This window comes from Rana temporaria, chromosome 2, assembly GCF_905171775.1.
Source record: "Rana temporaria chromosome 2, aRanTem1.1, whole genome shotgun sequence".
NCBI lineage: Eukaryota > Metazoa > Chordata > Amphibia > Anura > Ranidae > Rana > Rana temporaria.
In genome coordinates, this window is record NC_053490.1 from 517,539,863 (window position 1) to 517,565,379 (window position 25,517).

General features: G+C 45.0%; 1 protein-coding gene across 1 annotated transcript in view; it reads right to left on the reverse strand.

Moving 5' to 3' along the window:
* The window catches only part of LOC120927994 (trefoil factor 3-like), a 32,786-nt gene extending 25,201 nt beyond the window's left edge, over positions 1–7,585 (reverse strand). The window contains exon 1 of the mRNA XM_040339036.1: positions 7,489–7,585. Coding sequence (XP_040194970.1) covers positions 7,489–7,570 — 82 coding nt within the window. The 5' untranslated portion in view covers positions 7,571–7,585. The remainder of the gene's footprint in view (positions 1–7,488) is intronic.
* Between the last annotated feature and the right edge of the window lie 17,932 nt (positions 7,586–25,517).

Genomic DNA, 25,517 nt, shown 5'->3' on the forward strand with positions numbered 1-25,517 from the left:
CTCCAAAAAAAACAGCACCCACACGGATGTGTGTGGTTTGCTGCTCCAAGCGCGACGCCAGCGGAAGGAAAATACGCAAAGAAATGCGCTACTGTTGTCTCGACTGCGATGTTGGACTTTGCGCCATACCGTGCTTTAAAGATTTTCATACCCGAGACATTTACTGAATTATGATTTTGCACCCCTGTTTGACCCCCAAAAAAATCAGAGTATCTGAATATATTATTTGTTAAAATGTATTGAATAAAAAGTATTGTTATTATTAAATTATTATTTGTTATTATTTATTGAATGAATGAATGAATGAAAAACTTATAAAGCGCGGCGCATGCGAACTGAATCGCTTCTGGGCGCTTCTGGGCGCTTATTATATTATAATTTATGATTTTGTGTTTCAAACTTTGTCATAGTCTATTAGAGACTCTGGTTTGGACAGATTTAGGAGAGTTATTCCTAAGAATTGCAGGCCTGCAATCTAAAACGCCAAATTTCCATGCAAAATAATGGTACCGCTTTCAGCACCTTTTTTCTGAAAGAATCATACCGCCAGGGAGGTTAATATACTTAAAGGGGGTTGTAAAGGTAAAAATGTTCTCCTGAATAGCTTCCTTTACCTTAGTGCAGTTCTCCTTCACTTACCTCATCCTTCCATTTTGCTTTTAAATGTCCTTATTTCTTCTGAGAAATCCTCACTTCCTGTTCTTCTGTCTGTAACTCCACACAGTAATGTGAGGCTTTCTCCCTGGTGTGGAGTATCGTGCTCGCCCCCTCCCCCTCCCTTGGACTACAGGAGAATCAGGATGCTCTCTACGTTGCAGATAGAGAAAGGAGCTGTGTGTTAGTGGGCGCCCTGACTCTCCTGTAGTCCAAGGGAGGGGGCCAGCACAACACTCCACACCAGGGAGAAAGCCTCACATTACTGTGTGGAGTTACAGACAGAAGAACAGGAAGTGAGGATTTTCCAGAAGAAATAAGGACATTTAAAAGCAAAATGGAAGGATGAGGTAAGTGAAGGAGGATTGTACTAAGGTAAAGGAAGCTATTTATCTATTATACTCATAGCTTTTGTCAGGGTATTCTGTGTGTCCCACATATACAGTATGATGTCGTCCGCATAGAGACCAATCTGTTCTATACTTTCCCCCATCTCTATCCCCTAGTATTCTTCAGTCTGGCGAAACCACAGGGCCAGGGATTCAATTGTAATAGCAAATAAAAGAGGGGATAAGGGGCATCCCTGTCTCATAACTCTAAATATGTTTATTGATGGGGTCAGTGTTCCATTGATCAATAATTTGGATCCCAGATTTGCGTATAGAATTTTAACCCATTGTTTAAATCCATTGCCAAAACCAAACTTCCCCAGTGTTAATTGCAAGAATCTCCATTCCACTGTGTCAAAGGATTTAGCTATATCAAGAGATGCCAGAGCCCCTGACTCTGGTATATATTTCTTCATTTGTGCCACTAATTGTGTTCTACGGATGTTTATCGATGTTAATTTACCAGATAAAAACCATGTCTGATCTGTATGGATTATAGATGTTATTACAGTGTTTCATCTTCTAGCTAATATCCTGGCTAGGATTTTGTAATCACAGTTTAACAGGGTTATTGGCCTATAGGAGGTGCATTCATATGAGTCCTTATCTGGTTATAAAATTAAAATTACCATTGCTTCATACATTGAATATGGGAGTTCTCCCCAAGCAAGGGCCTCTCTGTATACCCTAGTTAATATTGGGGCTATCTGATCTATATATCTACTATACACTTCCAGAAATATCCTATCCGGTCCTGGGGATTTACCACTGGCTAGTGATAAAATCGTCACCCTTACTTCTTCCACCATAATCTCCCAAACCATGAATTTTGCATTTCCCCTTGTTATTTTCGGGAACGCTATCTCCTCCAAATACCCCTCTATTTCCTCCTCAGTGCATGGTAATGAGGTGGCATACATCATGACATAAAACTGATAAAAGCATTGCGAGATATCTTCTATTGTACCAGCCAGATTTCCATATTCATTTAGTATCTTAGAGATAGCCGAGTTTGATGTTTGGCAATAAATGTCAGTAATTTAGTAGACTGGTTCCCCTGTTCAAAAATGTTTAGCTTCATAATTTTTTTTTCCGTCTGGCCTTTATTTCTATTTGTCCCTTATTAGAGTAGGCAATACTCTTATACAAATCTTGGACTCAATTAGCTATTTTAGGGAGAAATTCTAAAACTCATTTAACAATAATCATTCTTCGGGTAATAAAGAGTAATCTGGAAACCCCTCATCCAAAAGTAAAGAGTCAAAATGCCCCAAAATACACGTCAGTAGATCTGTAGTAAGAGAAAGATCTGTTACATTATTAATAATTTGGATAACTTCTGTCCAGTATTGTTTAAGCCCAAAGTGGAGTTCCACCCGTTTTTCTTTTTTTTACACCTAAAAATCTTAAAATAAAATAAAAAAATAATTGAAAAAAAAAATTACACTCACCTGAAAGTCGGTTGCTTTACGGAAGTAGCTCTTCTGCCTCTTCTTCCACCGCGGTGGATCTTCTGGCTCGTCCTACGTCGCCGTGTCTTCTTGTGAATGAGCCGCGCTGCCTTCTGGGAACTGTGTGTAAGGCTGAAGGCGCCAGTACCGAGCGATCGCCGTCGGGGGACCAACATCGCGGCGACTAGGACAGGTAAGTGTCCTTATTAAAAGTCAGCAGCTCCCTCTGCAACGGCAAGATAAGGTTCGCAACCTTACTCTTGTAACGTGGATCAAGGAGAGTTGCCAGCCAGTAATGATCCCTCTCCTTGATACCTCGTGGGTGGAATCCCGCTTTACGCTTAAACAGTGCCACAGCAGGTGAATCAGGTCTCCCTGACCACATCTGTTACAGCAAGAATCTTGCCGTAGACCTATACTACAAAGAAAATGCAACGTCCAATATACCTGATGGATAATAAACAGTTGCATTAGCTGATCTGAGGGAGAAGGAGAAACAAGAGGAATCCTTTGCAAAACCTGGTCCCAGACATCATCAGGAATATGAACTCTTGTTCCCATTTCTGTTTACATGGAGAAGGATGTCTCAATAGAAATTTAGATATAAGTTGCACATAAAACTCTAAAATAAGTATATGCGAATGAGATGCTAAGGAAGCCATTATGGGCCTGAAAGGCATGTCTGATTTGAAGGTACTGACTTTGTCTAAAGAAAAATTGAATTACGATTACTGAAATGATTTGAAAAGTTTATTTTAACATGACTGGGAAATAGGCAGTGATAGTCCTGATGTACTGAATGACTATGTAATTTCTTGAGGCCCGAAAATGTCAGGACAGAACAAATACCCCCCAAATTACCCCTATTTGGAAGTGGCAGTTACGGCATCTTCCTGAGCAGGGCTTCCCCCTTATTTATATCACAGGGCAGATAGGCTGGGTCCAAAAAGCCAGGGAACAGAGGTGCAGAACATTACCCCCTTCCCCAGCCTGAGCCAGCCAACTGTCTAACTAACATACTGTAGGACAGTGGTTCCTAACCCTGTCCTCGAGTACCCCCAACAGGTAGAGTTGAGCGAACCCGAACTGTAAAGTTTGAGTTCGGTACGGACTTTGGTTTTTTTTTGTACCCAAACGCGAACCCGAATAATTGGAAAAAGTTTGGGTTCGGAGTTCGGGAAAAAAAATGCGCGGAGGTCCCCCCAAATTCAATAACCAGACCCTTTTGGTCTGGTATGGATATTAAGGGGAACCCCGCCGTCAATTTAAAAAAAAAATGACGTGGGGTTCCCCCTAAATATCCATAACCAGACCCTTCAGGTCTGGTGTGGATTTTAAGGGGAACTCCAGCCCAAATTTAAAAAAAAATGGCTTAGAGTTCCCCCTAAAATCCACACCAGACCCCTTATCCGAGCACGTTGACCTGGCTGGCCGCAGAAAAGAGGGGGGGACAGAGTGTGGCCCGCCCCCTCTCCTGACGCGTGGCCCGCCTCCCCTATAAAAGAACTGTCAAAAGCTCCGGCGCGTCATTCGCTGGGCTGTGCTCTGAATGGATGGATGTTCTCATCACTGGACCAATCGGACGTCGCTGGAGAGATCACCCGTCGCTGGAGAGATCACCCAACGCTGGATAGAAGACAACGTTGGAGCAGGGAACAGCATAGATCGTATTTTTTCACCGCTGGATTTTTATTTGGTTTAATTAATAAAGTAATTTGTTCTACGGTGTGTGTGTGTTTTTTTTCTGAAAACTACTATTTACACTTCCTTCGTGAAATGGTAGGGGTACAGTGTACCCCATTACCATTTCACACAGGGGGGGGGGCAGGATCTGGGGGTCCCCTTTGTTAAAGGGGTCTTCCAGATTTTGATAAGCCCCCTGCCCGCATACCCCCACAACCACCGGGCAAGGGTTGTGGGGATGAGACCCTTGTCCCCATCAACATGGGGACAATGTGCTTTGGGGGGCACCCCAAAGCACCCTCCCAATGTTGAGGGCATGTGGCCTGGTGCGGTTCAGGAGAGGGGGGGGGTGCACTCTGCCCTCCCCTCTTTTCTGTGGCCGGCCAGGTCAACGTGCTCGGATAAGGGGTCTGGTGTGGATTTTAGGGGGATCTCTACGCTATTTTTTTTTTTTAATTTGGGGTGGAGTTCCCCTTAAAATCCACACCAGACCTGAAGGGTCTGGTTATGGATATTTAGGGGGAACCCCACGTAATTTTTTTTAAATTGACGGCGGGGTTCCCCTTAATATCCATACCAGACCTAAAGGGTCTGGTTATTGATTTTCGGGGGACCTCCGCGCATTTTTTTTTTTACTTAAAGTCCGTGTCCCATTGACTTCAATGGGGTTCGGAGTTCGGGTTCGGGTTCCCGAACCCAAACTTTTTTTTTAAAGTTCGGGTTCGGGTCCGAACCCGAACATCCAGGTGTCCGCTCAACTCTTACCAACAGGCCATGTTTGCAGGTTTTCCTTCATCTTGCACAGGTGCTTTAAATCAGAGTCAATAGCTTGGAATTTTGGACAGCTATTTTATCTAAGAGAAATTCACAAAACCTGTTGGGGGTACTTGAGGACAGAGTTTAGAACCACTGCTGTAGGCAACCTGCTAACAAGTTTACAAACTTCAAGATTGTTCAGATGAATAGAAGTAAACTGCAACTAATTTTAGTGTGAAAGTGAATATGTGATTTTACCATTTGACCATAGGTACATTTTAAACCTGTAATTCTGCTTTAAAGTATAACTTTTCATTTTGGAGGGCATTGGGGATTGTGAAAACCCTGTCAATGTTTTTTTCCCCATGTGTGCCCTATTGGGGAGATTTCCCTTCACTTACTGCTCTGTAGACACAAATTAAAATCTCTTCAAAAGAAGGGAAGTGCCCTCTTAGACAGATATCAGTAGGGTACTTGTCGGCTCTGGAAGATTTCTCCTCTATTCCTGTTCTGGTAGTAGCTCAAAATTTGGGTTTCTTTTTCATAATATTTACCAGGACAAGTCGAGAAAGTTTGGGATTGCAGATATCAATAAAAACCGGGCAAGGGTTCCAAACACTCACCACACTATCCAAAATGAAGATAAAACTTTTGGCTTTAGATACACTTTAAAGTGTAGATATAGCCAAAGCCCTTGACCATTGTCTTTGGTACAGAAATGATAGGAAATCCCACATTATGAGATGTCGAAGGAACAAGAGGTAAGAGGAAATAATTTAATGGGAATACGTTGTCTCTGGTGACAACTCTATAAGAAGAAATACTGACTCTTGAGCAATCTCCTCTCTATTATGTGTCTCTGAGACAGGAGGGGAAATATCCCTAATGTCACAGAGAAAAAAAAGCAGAGGTTATAACTTTTAACTATTCCATGCCCCAACTACATGACTCCCATTTTTTTTAAATAATAAAGAGGGACACCTTTTAGCACACAGTATGTAGCTAAAAGACACGTCCCTGTAACGACCCTGGTTACCCAAACTACAAATACCAAACTGCAGAAAATGATTGGCTAAACCAGGGGTCTCCAAACGTTCTAAACAAAGGGCCAGTTTATGATCCTTCAGACTTTAGGGGGGCCAAACTGTGGTCAGAGGGAGTAGAAAATGCCCCATCATTGGTGTCAGTGGGAAGAATATTGCCCTGTAGCAGTAGTAGCTATAGTGACCCAGGGAGGGATAATTAGGAATAGTGCCCCATCATTGGTATTAGTAGGAGGATTAAGAGTTCATCATTGGTATCAGTGGGAGGATTAGTGCCCCTGTAATTGGATTTAATGGGAGAAATAGTACCCCAAAATTGGTATTAGAGAGAGAAATAGTGCATCATCATTGGTGATAGTGAGAGGAAAAAGGACCCATTATCGGCATCAGTGAAAGTAATAGTGCCCCAGCATTGGTGTCAGTGGGAGGAATATTGCCTTGTAGCAGTAGGAGTTATAGTTGTTGTAATATTAAAATAGATATGTAAGTATTGTAAAATATTGTGGTATATGAAAGGCACAGTATATATAGGTTTACATACAGGCATTCAAGGTTACACATCAAAGGGGTTAGTGGTCAAACGACACGTATCAAAAGGACTCTTTGATGTGTTAATCTTATCTAAGACGACCTAGGTGTGTGGCCTGGTACTTCCTTACATAAGGAAGTGTTTATTAATGTTAATTAGGCTTGTGGGATGTTCATTCAATGGGAACATTTGGTTGACCCCCCCCCCCCCTTCCAGTGTGTGTCCAATATTTGAAGCAGGCAAGCTGGCATTCAAAGAGTCTAGTCTAGTCTTGTCACTCTATGATGAACATTGCACAGGTCTAGGAGAAGATGGGATTCTGAATTATACTCTGTTGGATTCTTTGTATCGTCTGTGGACTTTGTATGTTATTGGAAGATCCATTAAATGTGTTCTCTGGAGAACCTGGTGTGAGTTGCTGCGGAACAACCTAATTTATGATCATCACACTATACATGATCACTACATTTATTGGAGGAACAAATTAGATCACTACAATAGTGACCCAAGGGCCAGATAAAGGCAAGCAAAGGGCAGCAGTTTGTAGACCACTGGGCTAAACCACATAAGTACTTTTTTGACTTGCTTTTTATTGACTTATCAAAATTACCAATGCAGTAATATAGGGGTTGGATTAAAAGTTTAGAGCAGCATAACACTTTTGGTAATAAAATAGTACATTTTGTATAGAGATATACACATCAGACCAAAAAGAAGGACAAATGACGTTTCACCAGGGACAGGGGGATTTGGTCTCAAATGAGGCACAGTATGAGCGACTAACAACAAAAAAAGTTTTTGCTTTACCAAACCAAGTGAGATTTCACTCCATTAATGCCTCGTTGCAAGCAAGGTTCTGCAACAATGGGACCGGGGTCGATCATTTTGCCTACATGTGGCATGGCCCTCAGACTCTAGTCAGCCTAATTTCTGTAAATTTTTATAAGTTGAGAGTTGAAATTACTTACAGGGGTCTTCCTTACCGTTACTGCCATTTCCAGTGGCCAACCTCGGAAGTCCTAGAAGTGTTCCAGTCACCAGAAGGAGCCACAGCTTGGGTGCCATGATAGTAGTTCTATGTAACTGTCTTTCCCGGTTATAGATATATATATAATGTTTGCAGACAATGCGTAGGGTCATTATCGAAGCAGAAAATATTTCATAAACAAACCAGGCATTTATCCTTCAAAGGACTGGGCTTTTTCTCTTTGTTGGTACAAATCCTGCCACAGAATGGATAGGCGTTTCTGTAGTGTGTATTGTACAATGTATTTGCGTGCTATTTCAGAAATGCATGGAGGACTATTTCAGCAAATAATTCCTGAATAAAGACATATATAGATGTAAATGTAGGTACACCTTAATCATTCATCAATACCTGTGGAGAAGGATCATGTACTTGTTTGACAACGACTTGTTAGAAACTGTTGACTTGTTTCTAATGCCGCGTGCACACGACTGTTATTCATGTCATGGAAAAAAACAAAGGGCCAGATCCACAAACAGCGGTGCAAATTTAGTTCTTCAAAACTTATGTCATTTAAGTTACGGCGCCCTAATTTGTTATCGTAAGTGCCGTATCCACAGCGCATTTGCGCCCAAAATTGCGCAAGCGTAACTTAAATTCCGAGGCGTAAGGCGGGGTTATTGCAAGTGGGAAGGAAGTGGGCGTGCTTCATTGTAATGAGCCGTGACCCCATGCAAATGAGGCGCCAGCCGTACTGCGCATGCGCGCACGAATCTGCACCTCACTGGGCATGTGCAGAACTTGGCTCGGCGCAATCAGTGAGATAGGTAAAAGGCCAAGCGTACTTAGTTTGAGGATCGCCCTGTGTGTAAATAGCCCCAGTCAAACACACTTCCCTTGCAAAAGTATATCCCAGTGTTTCCCTTCCTAGAGCAAGTTGCTTCTGCTCTGAACGTTTGTTGGTGTGTGTTGGTAAGTTGTGTGTGTGAGAAAAGTTTTTGAGGAGTTGGAGAGTATAGTTGGTGTTTGTTTTTGCTAAGTGTATTTTCTGATTGTTTTTTTGTGATTGTATTTTCTGATTGTTTTTTTGTGATTGTATTTTCTTTTTTTTTTGCGTGTTTGTTTTTGAATTTATAGTAGCTGTCTGCTTGTGTGTTTAGATTTTTGTTTGTTTTTTCTGTGAGTTTTTTTGTTTGTTTGTTGTGTGTGTTATTTTTGTTTGTTTGTCCAGGGAGTTTTTTCTTGTTGCTGGGTGGTGTCTGTGATGGCCCCCAAGCGCAGAAAGCTCAATTTTACCCTGGGAGAGAAGCAAATTCTTGCTCGGGGCATCATCCGATATGGGCGTTATCTGCATGGCCCTGAGAGCCGGAAAAAACACCCCCCCGGCCAGGAAGAAGGAGATAATTAAAAAGATCACAGATTAGATCAATGCGGCGGGGGGGGGGGGGGAGACCAGGACCCCCGCTGGCATACAAAAGAAGATAAACGATCTTAAGAGCCTGGTCCGGAACAAGATGGCAAGGATCAATGCCCATACCACGGGCACTGGAGGAATGGGCAGTGGCCCAGTGTTTCCACCCACAGCAGGTGGTGGGCCTGCCTGGCTATCAATCTGATGTTCCTGTGAGGACAGGTACGTTTTTGGTTTTTCTCTCTGGTGATTAGCATGTGTGGGTGGGGGAAGGGAAGATGTGCCAAGTGTGTGGATCCTCAAACCTGTGATTGTTTTGTGTCCTCCACAGATGGCCAGGAGGTTGCAGGCCCATCAGGCCAGGAGGTTGCTGGCCCATCAGGCCAGGCTGCTGCACCACCCCAAGGACAAGAGACTGCTGATGAGTCCCAAGAAGGGCAGGATTCCCCAGGGGAGGGGAGTGGCCAAACCTCCCCTCATGAGGAGGTTGAGGGGGAGGAGGATGAGGGGGAGGAGGATGAGGGGGAGGAGGATGAGGGGGTGGAGGAAGAAGATCTGCAGCTTGGCAGGGAAATCCTTTTGGCCTCGGATTTGATGACCCTTGAGGCTACCCCTGAGGCTACCCCTGAGGCTGGCACCAGTCAGGCCACCATCAGGGGTAGCCCCTCCCACTCCTCCCCCAACAGGCCTCAACTCACAAGGGTCACTCTCTCCCCTCCTCCAGGGCCGCAAGACTCAGTGGCAGGCAGGATGACGACCCAGGAGACCAGGGGGGTGGCCGAGCGTCTGCCGGTCAGTCTGCTGAGGGACAATGCCCGGCAGACCCGCACTCTGGCTCAAATAAAACAGAAACTGACCCAGATGGAGCACAGCCTGGGTGTAATGAAGGAGTCACTCGGTGATGTGGCCACCAACTCAGTGGCAGTCATCACATGCTTGAATGACCTGCAGACCGCCACAACAGGCGTGGCCCAGGAGGTGAGTGCCCTGACCCAGGCTGTGCAGGACAATACCAGGTCTGGCCAGGCCAATGCGTCTGCCCTCACTCTCTGTCTCACAAGGATAGCAGTGGCCTTGGAGGGCAGGCCAGCAGGAGGACAGTCACCAGGGGAGGCTCCTCCTTCCCCTGCTCACACCTCCCCCCATGAAGATACTTCCTCCCCTGCTCACACCCCCCCAATGAAGATCCTCCGGTTGGCCGTGGCCGTGGCCATGCCCGTGGCCGTGCCCGTGGCCAGCCCAGGCGTAGCACTCGCCGCCGCAACTAAATTTGCAGGGGTACTTTTGTTTTTTTATTTTTATGATTTTTTTTTTTTTTTTTATTATTTATTTTGGTATACTGTACTTATGATTTGTTTTATGTGTGTGAATGATGTGTGAATGTGGGGGGGTGGCATTCCTGATAAAATAAGGGTGTCACCCTCAGTTTTGGTGGAGAAGGGATCCCCAGGACCAGGGAGAAGTGATCCCAGGTTCCTGAATGGTGTATGAATGCACAGTGACATAATTGGAGCCGTGGCGGGGCGTTACTGCTCCCAAGTACCCAAGGGGGGGGGGGTACTTGGATCTAATCCAATTCGATGTGCATGTGATATGTCTGTGCTAGGGACCACAGTGGTGTGCATTCATGCATTCTCATTGTGACATAATTAATGTGTGTGTTTACTGTGATAAAAAACATTCTCATTGTGACATAATTAATGTGCGTTTACTGTGAAAAAATGCCTTCTGCGAGGCGTCTCCTGGCTGCTGTTCCCTCAGCAGACCGGGTAGAGTTGGTTAGGGGGGGATTGTCTGGGTCGGGGGTCAGGTCAGCACATATGTCAATCTCCAGGCCCCTTCTCACCGATTATCTGGCACACAAAGTCTGGGGAATACAACAGGGTACCCCCAGACTTATCCAGGCATCTGAAGCGGGACTTCAGGAGCCCAAATGTGCGCTCCACAACTGCACGGGTACGAATGTGAGCCTCATTATAACTTTCCTCTCCTGGGGTTTGGGGGTTCCGGTATGGGGTCATCATATGGGGTCCCAGTGCATATCCAGAGTCACCAGGAAGGGAAAAGACAGGAGGATGTTAGTCATGCATGTGCCCCTCGTGATGTCTGCATCATGGGGGGAGACAGTCATACCTGACACCCATGTCACTCACCAACCAGCCAGCTGTCCCCATACACGTTCAGCTCCAAATCTCTTGAGATGTTGCTCTGACGGAAGATGTAGCTGTCATAGCAGGATCCAGGGAATTTCGCACAGACGTGCCATATGAGGGATTGTGCATCCACTATGACCTGGACATGTATGGAATGCCAGTGCTTCCTATTACGGAACATGTGCTCTGTCTCATGGGGGGGCTGTAGTGCCACATGGGTACAATCAATGGCCCAGATGGTGCGTGGGAATGTGGCTATTTGGTAAAAATCCGTCATTGTCTTTATTCGCTGGTCCTCCTGGGTGGGTTTTTGGAATTGATTGCCCATGCGTCTCAGTATTGCAGGGACTACTTGGTGCACACACCTGCTCATGGAGGATTGTGCCATCCCAGCCACACCTCCACTTGTGCGTTGAAAAGAGCCAGTGGCAAGGAAATGCAGTGTTGCCAGTACTTTGATGAGAGGCTGCAGTGCATGTGAGCGTTGTGTTGGGGTGGTGAGGTCATCCTGCAGGATTGTGGTTAATTCCAGGATGGCTTCACGGTTGAAACGGAAGTTGCGGAATACCTCAGAAGCAGTCATGCCAAAGACATCTCGGCGTGTGCGGTATACCCTCTCCTGTGCCCTCCTCCTCCTCCTCTGTTCCCTCCTCCTTCTTTGCGCCTCTAAAGTAACGAGTGCAGTTATGATCATGGATGGCCCTGGCATGTTGGCAGACAGATTGTAGTCCAGCAAATGTGTGTGCTCAGCTCTTCCTCAATGGTGTTGCTTCAGCAGACATTTACACGGCAGGTGTAAAATTAGGGCTGCTTTTATAAAGTGTAACTTCCCGCCGGGAAACTAACAGGTGCGCACAGGGCGTAATCTACGGCGCACACACTTAATTTTGTGGATCGCCCTATCTCCCTCATTTGCATCTTTGCCTATCAAAAACAGCGGCGTGTCTAGCGTAATTTGCGCCCGAAGAAGCGCCAGTGTAATTATTTTAGGTAGGACATACCGGAATTTCAGGCGTATCTCGTTTTGAGGATCAGGCGCAAAGATACGCTCCGTGTAAATTTAGAAATCTCGAGTTAAGTCGGCGTATCTCTTTTGAGGATCTGGTCCAAAGTTTTTCTCAACGTGATTCCTCTCAAGCCTGCCTTGCATACACACGTTTGTAAAAAAAAATGCTCGAGCAAAGCACGGTGACGTACAACACGTACGACAACTCGTACGACAACACGTACGACGGCACTATAAAGGGGAAGTTCCATTCTAATGGCGCCACCCTTTGGGCTGCTTTTGCTGATTTTGTGTTACCGTGTGTTAGTAAAAGTTTGGTGAGAGACGATTCACGCTTTTCAGTCTTCATGCTTTTCAGTCTGTTACAGCATGATGAATGTGCTATCTCCATTACAAACGCTAGTTTTACCAGAACGAGCGCTCCTGTCTCATAACTTGCTTCTGAGCACGCAAGTTTTTTTCCCCCTCGTTAAAGCGTACACACGACCCTTTTTCATGACGTGAAAAAGAACGACGTGAAAAACTATGAGAAAAAATAGAGCAGGTTCTAAATTTTTAACGGCCATTTTTCTCGTCGAGATAAAAATGCTCTGGAGCATACACACGACCGTTTTTCACGACCAATTAAAAAATTTGCATTTTTCTCGTCATGAAAAGCGGTCGTGTGTATGTGGCATAAAGGTGTAGGCTGCAGGATAGTCACCCTGGTGACCTATTGGTGTGGGCTTACTAAAGGAAAATAGACTTTGCACTCTATAAGTGCAGTTTCTCCAGACCTTAGTAAATGAGATGAAACCTCACTTTTCAATGAATACCCAATCAAATGCAAGGAAAATAAGGGAAACAGCATTTTTGCATGCACACAATTAGATGATGAAAGTCAGCAGAGCTTCCCTTCATTTACTAAGCACTGGAGCAAACACACATGAAAAGTGCACATTATTTTTGCCTTTAGTAAATCCACCTCTGTGAGTCACACTGGCCTGGAACAAACATTCAGGATAGGGATGGAGACTTGTTATACTTGTAAGCAGGAAAAGAAGGTGCAGTGAAAAGGCCTACTGCTGCACTTCCGGCGCCAGGTAGCAAACAAAGACCTCAACCAAAGTGGTAGTGTATTGGTGATGTATTAATTATAGATATAGAAACAATAGAACCAACACCTATAAAGTGGGTGGTGTTGTTCTAAGCAGCGGCTATTTTAAAATGAATAAATAAATAAATGGAGATCCATCTAAAAATAAATAAATAAAAATGATAAAAGAATATCAATGCATGTGAACTGTTGTTCAAAGTGATAGAAACAGCGCTAGGAACAGGTGATAGCCTGTTCAAGATAAAATCCTGAATGAGTGATGGAGTGGAGGTGATCTTTTAAATGGTATTTATGCACCTAAAAGTAGAAACCATTTTAAGTGTAGAATGAAAATTGCACCAAAGAATGTGGTTAAATCACCCAAATGGAAAGGGTATCAGCTTACCACTGCAAATCAATAAGTGATTTGCATACAAACCATCAAGTCATACAGATGCTGCACGGGCAGGATGGCTCAAATGGAGGTACATGTAAAGTAAAAGAACACACAGATCATAGTGCAAAAAAACTTCAACATTGGCTCCAATTAAGTGTGGAATAGCTCCACGCCCTGACGCGTTTCGTCACTTCCGACTTCGACTGAAAATGGTTTCTACTTTTAGGTGCATAAATACCATTTAAAAGATCACCTCCACTCCATCACTCATTCAGGATTTTATCTTGAACAGGCTATCACCTGTTCCTAGCGCTGTTTCTATCACTTTGAACAACAGTTCACGTGCATTGATATTCTTTTATCATACTTGTAAGCAGGTTGAGTTTAATTCTGCCCCAGGCGGGAAGGGTTAAGAGTTAAAGCGTAAGTCCAGCCTAAGGCCCCGTACACACGACCGAGTTTCTCGGCAGAATTCAGCCAGAAACTCGATCTGAGCTGGATTCTGCCGAGAAACTCGGTCGTGTGTACACTTTTCAGCGAGGAAGCCGACGAGGAACTCGTCGGGCCAAATAGAGAACATGTTCTCTATTTCCTCGTTGTTCAATGAGGAAAGTCGGCCCGCCGAGATCCTCGGCGGCTTCAACACTGAACTCGACGAGGAACTCGATGTGTTTGGCACGTCGAGTTCCTCGGACGTGTGTACGGGGCCTGACACAAACAACCTTTCATCTACAGACATCCACGATCTAACACTAACCTATCTATCCCTGTAAAGAAGAAATTGGTATACAGGGGCGGACTGACCATTGAGTCACTCGGGAACTGCCCGAGGACCCCATTCCACTAGGGGGCCCCATCAGGGTTGCCACGCTCAGTAAAACCAGGGACAGTATGTAAAAATCTGTTTTTTTCTGTCCCTGATATGTCCGAAACTGACATGCTTTTGATGTGAAAATCCAGAGATTTTAGCTGCCCCGCCTCTGCACTGCCTTCTGGCGTGGTGGCCATCTGTAAGCCCGGGGGCCCCATAATCTTCTATTGCCCGGGGGCCCCATGAGTTGTCAGTCCGCCCCTGTTGGTATACATACCTTTTTTCAAGCCGACCCGATCCTGTCTCCAGTGGAGGATGCTCTTCAGAGGACACAGCTGACAACGGAGTGACGTCATTCATAGACTTACTATGGGGCCTCAGTTGTCGGACGTGTCCTCTGCACCCACCTCCATAACGAAGCCGCAGCTGGCAGCTCAGCGTGGGATCGGGTCGGATGGGTTTCAGAAAAGGTATGTATACTGATTTTGGCTGGATTCACACCAATGCAGTTTTTGTGCTTTTTGCATTTTGCAGATTTGCTCTTCAGTCCATTTAACATGGTTTCTTATGGAACACGTTCTGTAGTGCAAATCTGCAAAATGCAAAAAGCTCTAAAAATGCATAGGTGTGAATCCAGCCTTCTTCTTTACAGGGCTAGATAGGTAAGTTTTAGATCGTCCATGTCTGTAGATGCAGAGATTTTAGAGTTAGGGAGGACTTCTACTTTAATATGCTTCCCGGGTCTTTCTTGGTGGGCTTTCTTGGGTCTGACACACTGGTCCTGTGCTGTATAAAAATGGGTCAGGAGTCTGATCTGAAGGGGGTGCAAAGTGTGGTATATGCCGCTGTTTCCAGAGTCTGTCCATCCAGTCTGCTGCCGAGTCCGGAGTACCCATGGATAAAGAGCATTCTACAGAGTATAGGACCTCTCATGCCCCGTACACACGATCAGAAATTCCGACAAGAAAACCGTGGAATTTTTTCTGACGGGATGTTGGCTCAAACTTGTGGTCTGAAATTCCGACCGTCAAGAACGCGGTGATGTACAAGATGTACGACTAGCCGAGATCAATGAAGTTCAATAGGCAGTTCGCCTCTTCTGCTTGATTCTGAACATACGTGTTTTTTTGCCCGTCGGAATTGCATACAGACGAGCTACAAAGCCTGAGTTTAGGGATTAGGGGTGTTAGGAAAAAACTGTGCACTTTGTTTTGGATGCTGTGAATTTCTAGTAAAGTTTTTGAAACTTTGTCCTTGCTGGTCTGAAGTTATTCCATGCATGTAATGCAACTAAACCATATGGTCAGTTAAGTACGTTGGGGTATGAAGACAGCAGTACAAGAGTTAATACAGTGTAAAGACACAAATGGTTACCATGGGTAATGAAGGTTTCACATGCAGCCTGCTGTAAGTGTGTACATGTGACAGGTGGGACAGCCTCTTGCAGAGAGAGCTGTTGTCAACACTCTCTTCGTGAGTGGCCCATCTCCCATAGCAAAGGGAGCAGATCAGTACCACAGAGGTCATCAGCCTATGAACAGGTATGGAAAACGAAAAAATATATATATATATATAAAACGCAAAAAAAAACGCAAAAAGAAAAAAATATATATAAAAACGCAAAAAAAAAATAAAAAAAACTTTGCCACCACGCAATCTCGGCCTAGCAACCTGACACCTGTTGAGACCATTGCAACCACGCAAATCGTCTCAGCAGCCTGACACCCTTGTTGAGACCCTTGCAAACACAATACTATCTCAGCAGCCCCACACTCATCGAGACCCTTGCAACCACGCAAAACCCTCACGGGTGTGCTGGACAGGTAAGTGTCAATTTTTTAAAAGTCAGCAGCTGCAGTAAAAAACGGGTGGACTTCCGCTTTACTAACTAAGAAGGAGTAAGATAATTGTAGAGTGAAAGTAGAACAAACCCCTGGCAGAATCGAGGATTAAAAAGGATCTGGTGGTCCTAGCAAATGATATGAAAATAAAGGATATAATACTGCGCTGCCAACGGGAAGTGAGGTGAAAAAAGCTGCTGGCACCAACAAATAGATGATTTGTGAAACAGATAAGTAAGAAAAAAGTGCAGCGCTATTAAATGATAGACTCAGCAATAGCATGCAATGCCAAGCTGCAGCAAGCAAGGCCAGCAGACTTTTACCAACTATGAATATGACCCCTCTTAAATTCCATTTAACCACATCGTTCATTGTCTCTTGTGGTTGGGCGTTGCATGTTCCAGGTCACATGCATTAAATATGTCAATGTGATTAAATATGTCACAATATGTCACCAATAGCATACACAAAGCTGTATGTAACTGGCGTCAGTTTAGTAATTGTTATTAAATTGTGTGTACACAAAAATGTGTAAGCATGAAGACAAAGGAGCTTGTTGCGCAAAAAGGCTTTGCTTTAGGAGTTGTCCAAAATAAGTTTGCCAGATTTATTATCAGATTATGCTATAGGAAGGGCATAGTAAGAAACCTGAAGGCACCCTGGTTGAAAAAGGCTGCTCCTCTCCTTGCCTGTCCTAATTCAGTGGGCTCCAAACTGTGGCCTGTAGGCCAGATATTGCCCTTTGCTTGCCTTTCTCAGACCCTTGGTGTACTATTCCTCCCACTGATACTGATGATGGGGCACTATTCCTTTCACTAATACAGTACCAATGACCGGGCACTATTCCTACCACTAATACCAATGACTGGGCATTATTCCTCCCACTGATACAGACGATGGTGTACTATTCCTCCCACTAATAAAAATTACTGGGCACTATTCCTCCCACTGATACCGGCAATGGAGCAGAATTCCTCACACTAATTCCATTGATTAGACACTGATCCTTCTACTGTTATTAAAGGGGTTGTAAAGGTAAAAACATGTTTTCCTTTACCTTAGTGCAGTCCTCCTTCACTTACATCATCCCTCGATTTTGCTTTTAAATATCCTTATTTCTTCTGAGAAATCCTCACTTCCTGTTCTTCTGTCTGTAACTCCACACAGTAATGCAAGGCTTTCTCCCTGTGGAGTGTCGTGCTCGACCCCTCCCCTGGAATACAGGAGAGTCAGGATGCCCACTAACACACAGCTCCTTTCTCTATCTGCAACGTAGAGAGCGTCCTGACTCTCCTGTATTCCAGGGGAGGGGTCGAGCACGACACTCCACACCAGGAAGAAAGCCTTGCATTACTGTGTGGAGCTACAGACAAAAAAACAGGAATTAAGGATTTCGCAGAAGAAATAAGGACATTTAAAAGCAAAATGGAAGGATGAGGTAAGTGAAGGAGGACTGCACTAAGGTAAAGGAAGCTATTTAGGATTTTTTTTTTTACCTTTTAAACCCCTTTTAACAACAGCACTTTTTATTATATAAAAGAACATGTAGAGCACTGGGCAGACCACTAGGGACAAGGGGGGTGTGTATTTTTTACATACAGCACTGTAATCTATAAAATTATAGTATACTGTATGTATTGTGTTTGTTTACTTTTTTGAATTTGGCGCCGATCCCTGCCCCCGTGCGTCGTAACGTCTCAGGGAACGGAGATCTGCGGCACACGGGGACACTGTGTGAATCGAGCGAGGTCCCGCTCGCTCACACAGCGCGGTGGCATCGCTGGATCCAGGAACAAGGTAAGCCAGAGCACGCTGCAGGCTCTGCATAGCTACCCCGAGCGTAACTCGGGGATACCGATTTTAGCACAAAAAATCCACCCCGAGTCACGCTCGGGAATACCGCCAGGGGGGTTAAAGACTGAAGGACCATAAACTGGTAGATATGTGCAAACTGAAATATTTTTTTGTCCGAAATTCGTTTTTATTTATTTTGGTTCGTTAAAAAATGCATTAGTCCGAAAATCCGAATGAATTAAGGTCGAATCTGTCATTGAAGGCTTATGGTGTCTGTTGAATGTTCCAAGAAGATTCGACGGAACAGCTGAACTGTACTACGCCGCAATTGTACATTTCCGTTCGAATGTTCCGCCTACAAGCTATAGAAGAATTCTTTTTTTTTCTTTCAAAATATTTTATTTTACTTATACAAAACAACATCCGCTGGAGACAAGAAACATAACCCAAATCTATGATATAACAGTAACTTTTACATGGAGGTAGCTATATTAGCCTCAGTGTCTGCCCCTTCTTCACAGTAATAAACTCCGGTCAGAGGAGTTTAGTCTCTAGGGCCCCAGGAAGACTCCTCCAGCACCCCTAATGGGAGCATACTGTGCCTGGTGGATCCTCCCCAAGCTCCTGTAACTACATAAGATCAATAACCTAACCTAACAAACAGTTTAGTACTTCGGGAGGCTAGTTGGATAGCTCCAGCAGGTTTGCCCTCTGGTAGATAGGTCAAATGGCTCTAAAGTCTGAGGCCTCGTACACACGACCATTTTCCTCGGCAAAAAATCTCTGCCACCAAGTTTCTTGATGGATTCTGTCGAGGAAAACGGTTGTGTGTACGAGACCTGAGAGTCTCTCCGATTGCCTTAGTAGGCCAAATAGGGGGAGGAGAGAGGATGAGGGAAGAAGAAGAATAGAAGGGAGGAGAGGGGAAAAAGAGCAGAAAGATCCTATCAACAGGAGAAGATTTGAAGGCCCAAAGTGGGCCAATAATATTTATGGTTGAACTCCTGGTATGAGGGAGATGCCCATGTGACGAGCCCAGGGTTCCCAAGTGGCTTCAAACTGTGTTGTGGTATTTAGGAGGATGCCAGTTAGTTTCTCCTGGGACATGATCCAAGAAATGTTATGTTTAGCAGCTGTGATGAAGACCCTGGGTTGTTTCCAGGCTTTGGCTATAGTCAGCTTGGCTCCCAGTAAAATTAAGTGGATTAGTTTGCGGTTGTGTTTCGAAGTCTTGGGTAGATTTGCATTGAGAAGGGCGTTAGCTGGAGTCCTAGGTAAATGGAGATCCGTCACTTTTTGGATCAGGGAGAAGATCTTGCTCCAGAACGTCCTTATTCTGGGGCACTCCCACCAGATGTGAGCTATGGAGCCTGCAAGTTGGCAGCCTTGGAAACACTGAGGATCTGTTGTTGGGTACATTTTGGCCAGTATAGCTGGGTTAAGGTACCATCTGGTCATAACCTTGAGGCCCCGTACACACGGCCGAGGAACTCAACGTGCCAAACACATCGAGTTCCTCGGCCAGTTCAGCCCTGAAGCCGCCGAGGAGCTCGGCGGACCGAGAGCTCCCATAGAACAACGAGGAAATAGAGAACATGTTCTCTATTTCCTCGTCGAGCTCCTCGTCGGCTTCCTCGGCGAAATTGTACACACGGCCGGGTTTCTCGGCAGAATTCAGCCAGAAACTCGGTCGGAAGACTGGATTCAATTAGTGGAATATTCCTAATGCCCTTAAAGGATCCAGAACAAGATGCCCACCATCTCTCTACATCCCAATTTATTGTGATTATTCATTATTATTCACAGGCGGTCATATATGGGGTTTTGCTCGACTGATGGGCAAGTGACTGATATATAATGGAGATTCCACCCCTCGTATAATGGAGATTCCACCCTTCGTATGGTGTGAATCTGGGTGGAGTGGGTTTCTCCGGACAGATTTTGAGAAGAAAATTACGTATCTGGTGAAATCTGAAGCGTTCTGAGGTCGGGATCTCTAACTGCTGCACACAAAAATCCAGGGAAATTGGTCCGGTGGAGGTGAAGAAGTGTTCGATTCGGTACAACCCCTTGTCCAGCCACCATTTAAAGGCCTCGATGTCTCGGCCTGGAATAAAGTCTGGGTTGTTGAAAATGTGAGCTAGGGGACTATAGAAGAATTCCACTAGTAATAATTATATTTATAAATTATTATTACTAGTCAACCAACATTCGAATTTCACTGGAAATGTACGATTGCGGCGTCGTACAGTTTAGCTGCTTGTCGAATCTTCTTAGAACTTTTGACAGACACCACAAGCCTTCAATGACAGATTTGACGTTTGTATGTTTTTCTCTGCTTCGTCGAATCTTTGTCGTTCATGCCGATTGGTCTACCCCCACACTGTCTCTATAATGTCGAATCTTTTCTCTCTATGTCGAATCTTTCCTCTCTATGTAGAATAATCTTGGACTAATACAGTTAAGGTTAGGCGCATTCGAACACAGGTCAAGATTGCTATTGTCAGCGTCATGTCGAACCTCCTATCTATATCGAACTGTTGTAGCAACGAAAATGAATATTTTTTTATGTCGGATCTTTCAGATTTCGGATTCTGTGCATTGGTTTTCGTTTGTTAAAACGATAACGAAAATACCTGAAATTCGGACGAAAACGAATACACGTCTATAAACTGGTCCTTTGTTTAGAAAGTGTAGAGATCCTTACTCTAAGTTTCTCTTGGTGCCAGTTTTCTTTAAAAACCAACTCCGCTTTCTATTGGAGGAAATGAAGGAGCATTCCAGAGTGTTTAAGCAATAATGGCAAATATGGCTTATGATATTATTCTCTGTGGGAGATTCAGGTTATGTCTACTGTTCATGCTCTCTATGGTAGTACTTACTTTCTGTGGCCCAGATTCACAAAAGAGATACGACGGTGTATCTCCTGATACGCCGTTGTATCTCTGTTTTAGGGTCTTCCTAACCATGCGACTGATTCATAGAATCAGTTACGCATAGTTAGCCCTAAGATCCGACAGGTGTAATTGTTTTACACTGTCGGATCTTAGGATGCAATACCGCGGCCGCCGCTGGGGGGAGTTTGCGTCGTAAACCAGCGTCGGGTATGCAAATTAGTAGTTACGGCGATCCACAACGGTTTTTCGCGTTCGCTACGTCGCTGCTAGTCTAGTTTCCCGTCGCAAAGTTAGTCGTCGTTTTAGCTGCCCTAACTTTACACAGCACACGAGGGATCCTTTCCAAAACCTGGCCCCAGAAATCATCAGGAATATGACCTAACTCTTGTTTCCATTTCTGTATACATGGAGAAGGATATCTTAATAAAAATGTAGATATAAGTGGCACATAAATCTCTGAAATAAGGCCGTTTCAATCACAGATCCCAACAATTTTATCAAATAATGGGGTATCTGCAAATGAGATGCTGAGAGAGCTATTTTGAACCTGAAAGCCATGTCTGATTTGAAGATACTATTTGACCTTTTGTCTAAACAAAATTCTAACTGCAATTGCTGAAATGATTTAAAAAGTTTATTTTTAACATGAAAGGGAAATTGTCAGTGATGGTCCTGATGTACTGACTAATTATGTAATTTTTTGAGGCCCTAAAATGCCAGGACAGTACAAATACCCCCCAAATTACCCTTTTTTGGATGCGGCAGTCATGGCATCTTCCTGACCAGGCCGAAACTCCGAAACCTGGTCTACCCTTATTTATATCACAGGGCAGATAGGTTGGGTTCAAAAAGCCAGGGAACAGAGGTGCAAAACATTATCCCCTTCCCCAGCCTGGGCCAGCCAACTGCCTAAATAACATACCGTAGGACAGTGGTTCCCAACCCTGTCCTTGAGTACCAACAGGCCATGTTTGCAGGTTTCACTTTATCTTGCACAGGTGCTTTAATACCAATGTCTTGGTATTTTGGACAGCTATTTTATCTAAGAGAAATTCACAAAACATGGCCTGTTGGGGGTACTTGAGGACAGGGTTGAGAACCACTGCTGTAGGCAATCTGCTTACAAGTTTACAAATTTCAAGATTGTTCAGATGAATAGAAGTAAACTGCAAATAATTGAACTTTAGTGTGGAAGTGAATGTAAGATTTGACATTTTGACCATAGATATATTTTCAACCTGGAATTCTGCTTTAAAGTATACATTTTCATTCTGGATGGAGTTGGGGATAGTGAAAACCCTGTCAGGTTTTTTTTTCCCATCCGTACCCCATTGGGGAGATTTCCCTTCACTTCCTGCTCTGTATACACTCAAAAAAAGAAAACTTTCTCCAAAATGAAGGAAATGCCCTCTTAGACAAATATCAGTAGAGTACTTGTCCCAACTGGGAGATTTACCCTCTATTCCTGTTCTGGTGGTAACTCAAAAGTTTATTCTCTGTTTCATAACATTTACCAGGACAAATCGAGAGAGTTTGGGATTGCAGATGTCAATAAAAACCTGGCAGGGGTTCCAAACACCCACTACACTATCCAAAATGAAAAGAGAACTTTTGGCTTTAGAAACACTTTAAAGTGCAGATATAGCCAAAACCCTTGACCAGGGTTGGACTGGCCATCGGGACTACTGGGAGTTTCCCGGTGGGCCGATGGCTCAGTGGGCCAGTTGTCACTCAGGGGCGTTGGGAGGGGGTGGCTAAAGCCCCGAATGGGTCCCCAAAAAGCCCGGAGTCCGCCCTGACTGTAAACATCCAGTGATGATTGGTGGGCAAGTGGGGGCGTGGGGCCGCAGTGAGAGTGGAGCTGTCAAAACGATGTCGGGGATGGGCGGGGCCAATATGCGGGGGCACCCCCATCATCAGTGCTTAGATGTGACAGCTCCACTCTCACTGCAGCAGCAAGCCCGATACCAATGTGCGGGGCCCCCTTTCCTCCAGTACATTTGCAAACACTGCCTGTATACACTCTGACAGTCAGAATGTATACAGGCAGTGTTTGCTATGTACTGGACGAAAGTGGCCCCGCACATCGGTATCGGGTCGTGCGGCTGCAGAGTCTGACTGCTGGCTAGGGAGGAAGGTGGTGGCCGCACCCGTTGCAACTACTGCATGTGCACGGTTCCAGTGCAGGCTGCAGAGTATCGCTGCTGGGTGGCGTGCATGTGCAGGGTGACAACAGTGAACCTGTTGAACATCCTGCCTGTGTGTCCTCTCAGACCTCTTCTCTCCCGTGTAACTCCTCCTCCTTCCCCCCCACAGCCGCTTTCATCCATACAAACAATAGAAGACAGACTGTCCGAGCAGAAGGCGGAGCTGTCCAACTTTTCAAGTTAAAAAGCCTGTGATTGGTTGCTAGGGGCAGTCCTAGCAACCAATCGTCTGTGTGTAACATGGAAAGTTGAACAGCTCCCGCCTTCTGCTTGGATGCTTCGCATCCTCTGAGTGTCTTCTCCCTGCTGTGTAAGGTAAGGGAGGGGGCACTGACATAAAGGGAGCTGTGTTGGTTGCAAAGAAAGACGATGGCTGTAAAGGATACCAGAAAGGAGGGGACTGTGGAAGGAGGGGGGACAGTGTTTGTGTAATGAGGGGGTGTCAGTGTTTGTGTAAGGAGGGGGGGGACAGTGTTTGTGTAATGAGGGGGGACAGTGTTTGTGTAAGGAGGGGGGGACAGTGTTTGTGTAATGAGGGGGGGACAGTGTTTGTGTAATGAGGGGGGGCAGTGTTTGTGTAATGAGGGGGGGGGACAGTGTTTGTGTAATGAGGGGGGACAGTGTTTGTGTAATGAGGGGGGGCAGTGTTTGTGTAATGAGGGGGGACAGTGTTTGTGTAATGAGGGGGGGACAGTGTTTGTGTAATGAGGGGGGGACAGTGTTTGTGTAATGAGGGGGGGACAGTGTTTGTGTAATGAGGGGGGGACAGTGTTTGTGTAATGAGGGGGGGGACAGTGTTTGTGTAATGAGGGGGGGGCAGTGTTTGTGTAATGAGGGGGGGGCAGTGTTTGTGTAATGAGGGGGGGGCAGTGTTTGTGTAATGAGGGGGGGGGACAGTGTTTGTGTAATGAGGGGGGGGACAGTGTTTGTGTAATGAGGGGGGGACAGTGTTTGTGTAATGAGGGGGGACAGTGTTTGTGTAAGGAGGGGGGACAGTGTTTGTGTAAGGAGGGGGGGACAGTGTTTGTGTAAGGAGGGGGGGCAGTGTTTGCGTAAGGAGGGGGGGGACAGTGTTTGTGTAAGGCGGGGGGGACAGTGTTTGTGTAAGGAGGGGGGGACAGTGTTTGTGTGAGGGGGGGACAGTGTTTGTGTAAGGAGGGGGGGGACAGTGTTTGTGTAAGGAGGGGGGGCAGTGTTTGTGTAAGGAGGGGGGGACAGTGTTTGTTTCAGGAGGAGGGTCAGTGTATGTGTCTGTGATTTTTTTAATATGCAGCAAGGCGGGGGGGGGGGGGGAATGCACTGCCGCTGGTCATTGTAACTGATTTATTAGACCCCTTTCACACTGAGCCGCCCATAGCGTCGGCAGTAAAACGCCGCTATTTTTACCGCCGACAACTGCGTATAGTTTACTGTTTTTGTGCGTGTTTGCAAAAATTAAGTGGGCCGGTCTGGATGAAGTCCAGGGCCAAATTTTTGTCCCAGTCCACCCCTGCCCTTGACCATTGTCTTTGGTGCAGAAATTATAGGAAATCCCACAGTATGAGATGTCGAAGGAACAAGAGGTAAGAGGAAATGTCACAGAGAAAAAAAAAAAGCAGAGGTTTTAACTATTCCACGCCCCAACTACATGACTCCCACATTTTTGAAATGATAAAGAGGGACATCTTTTAGCACACAGTATGTAGGGAAAGGACACGTCCCTGTAACGACCCTGGTTACACAAACTACAAATACCAAACTGCAGAAAATGATTGGCTAAACCAGGGGTCTTCAAACAATCTAAACAAAGGGCCAGTTTATGATCCTTCAGACTTTAGGGGGGCCAGACTGTGGTCAGAGGGAGTAGAAAATGCCTCAGTGTCAGTGGGATTGAACAATGTCTTAGGCTAGGCAGCGCCTGTGGTCAGTAGAATGAGGAATAGTGCCTCATCATTGGTATTAATGGGAGGAATAGTGCCTCATCATTGGTATTAATGGGAGGAATAGTGCCCCATTATTGGTATTAATGGAATAAATAGTGCCCCATCATTGGCATTAGTGGGGGGAATAGTGCCACATCATTAGTGTTAATGAGAGGAATAGTGTCCCATCATTAGTATAAGTGAGAGAAATAGTGCCCCATCAATGGTTTCAGTAAAGGGAATAGTGCCCCATCATTGGTGTCAGTTTGAAGAATATTGTCCTGTAGCAGTAGTAGCCATAGTGACCCAGGGAGGGATAATTAGGAATAGTGCCCCATCATTAGTATTAGTAGGAGGAATAAGAGCTCATCATTGGTATCAGTGGGAGGATTAGTGCCCTCGTAATTGGATTTAATGGGAGAAATAGTACCCCATCATTGGTATTAGAGGGAGAAATAGTGCACCATCATTGGTGATAGTGAGAGGAAAAAGGACCCATTATCGGCATCAGTGAAAGTAATAGTGCTCCAGCATTGGTGTCAGTGGGAGGAA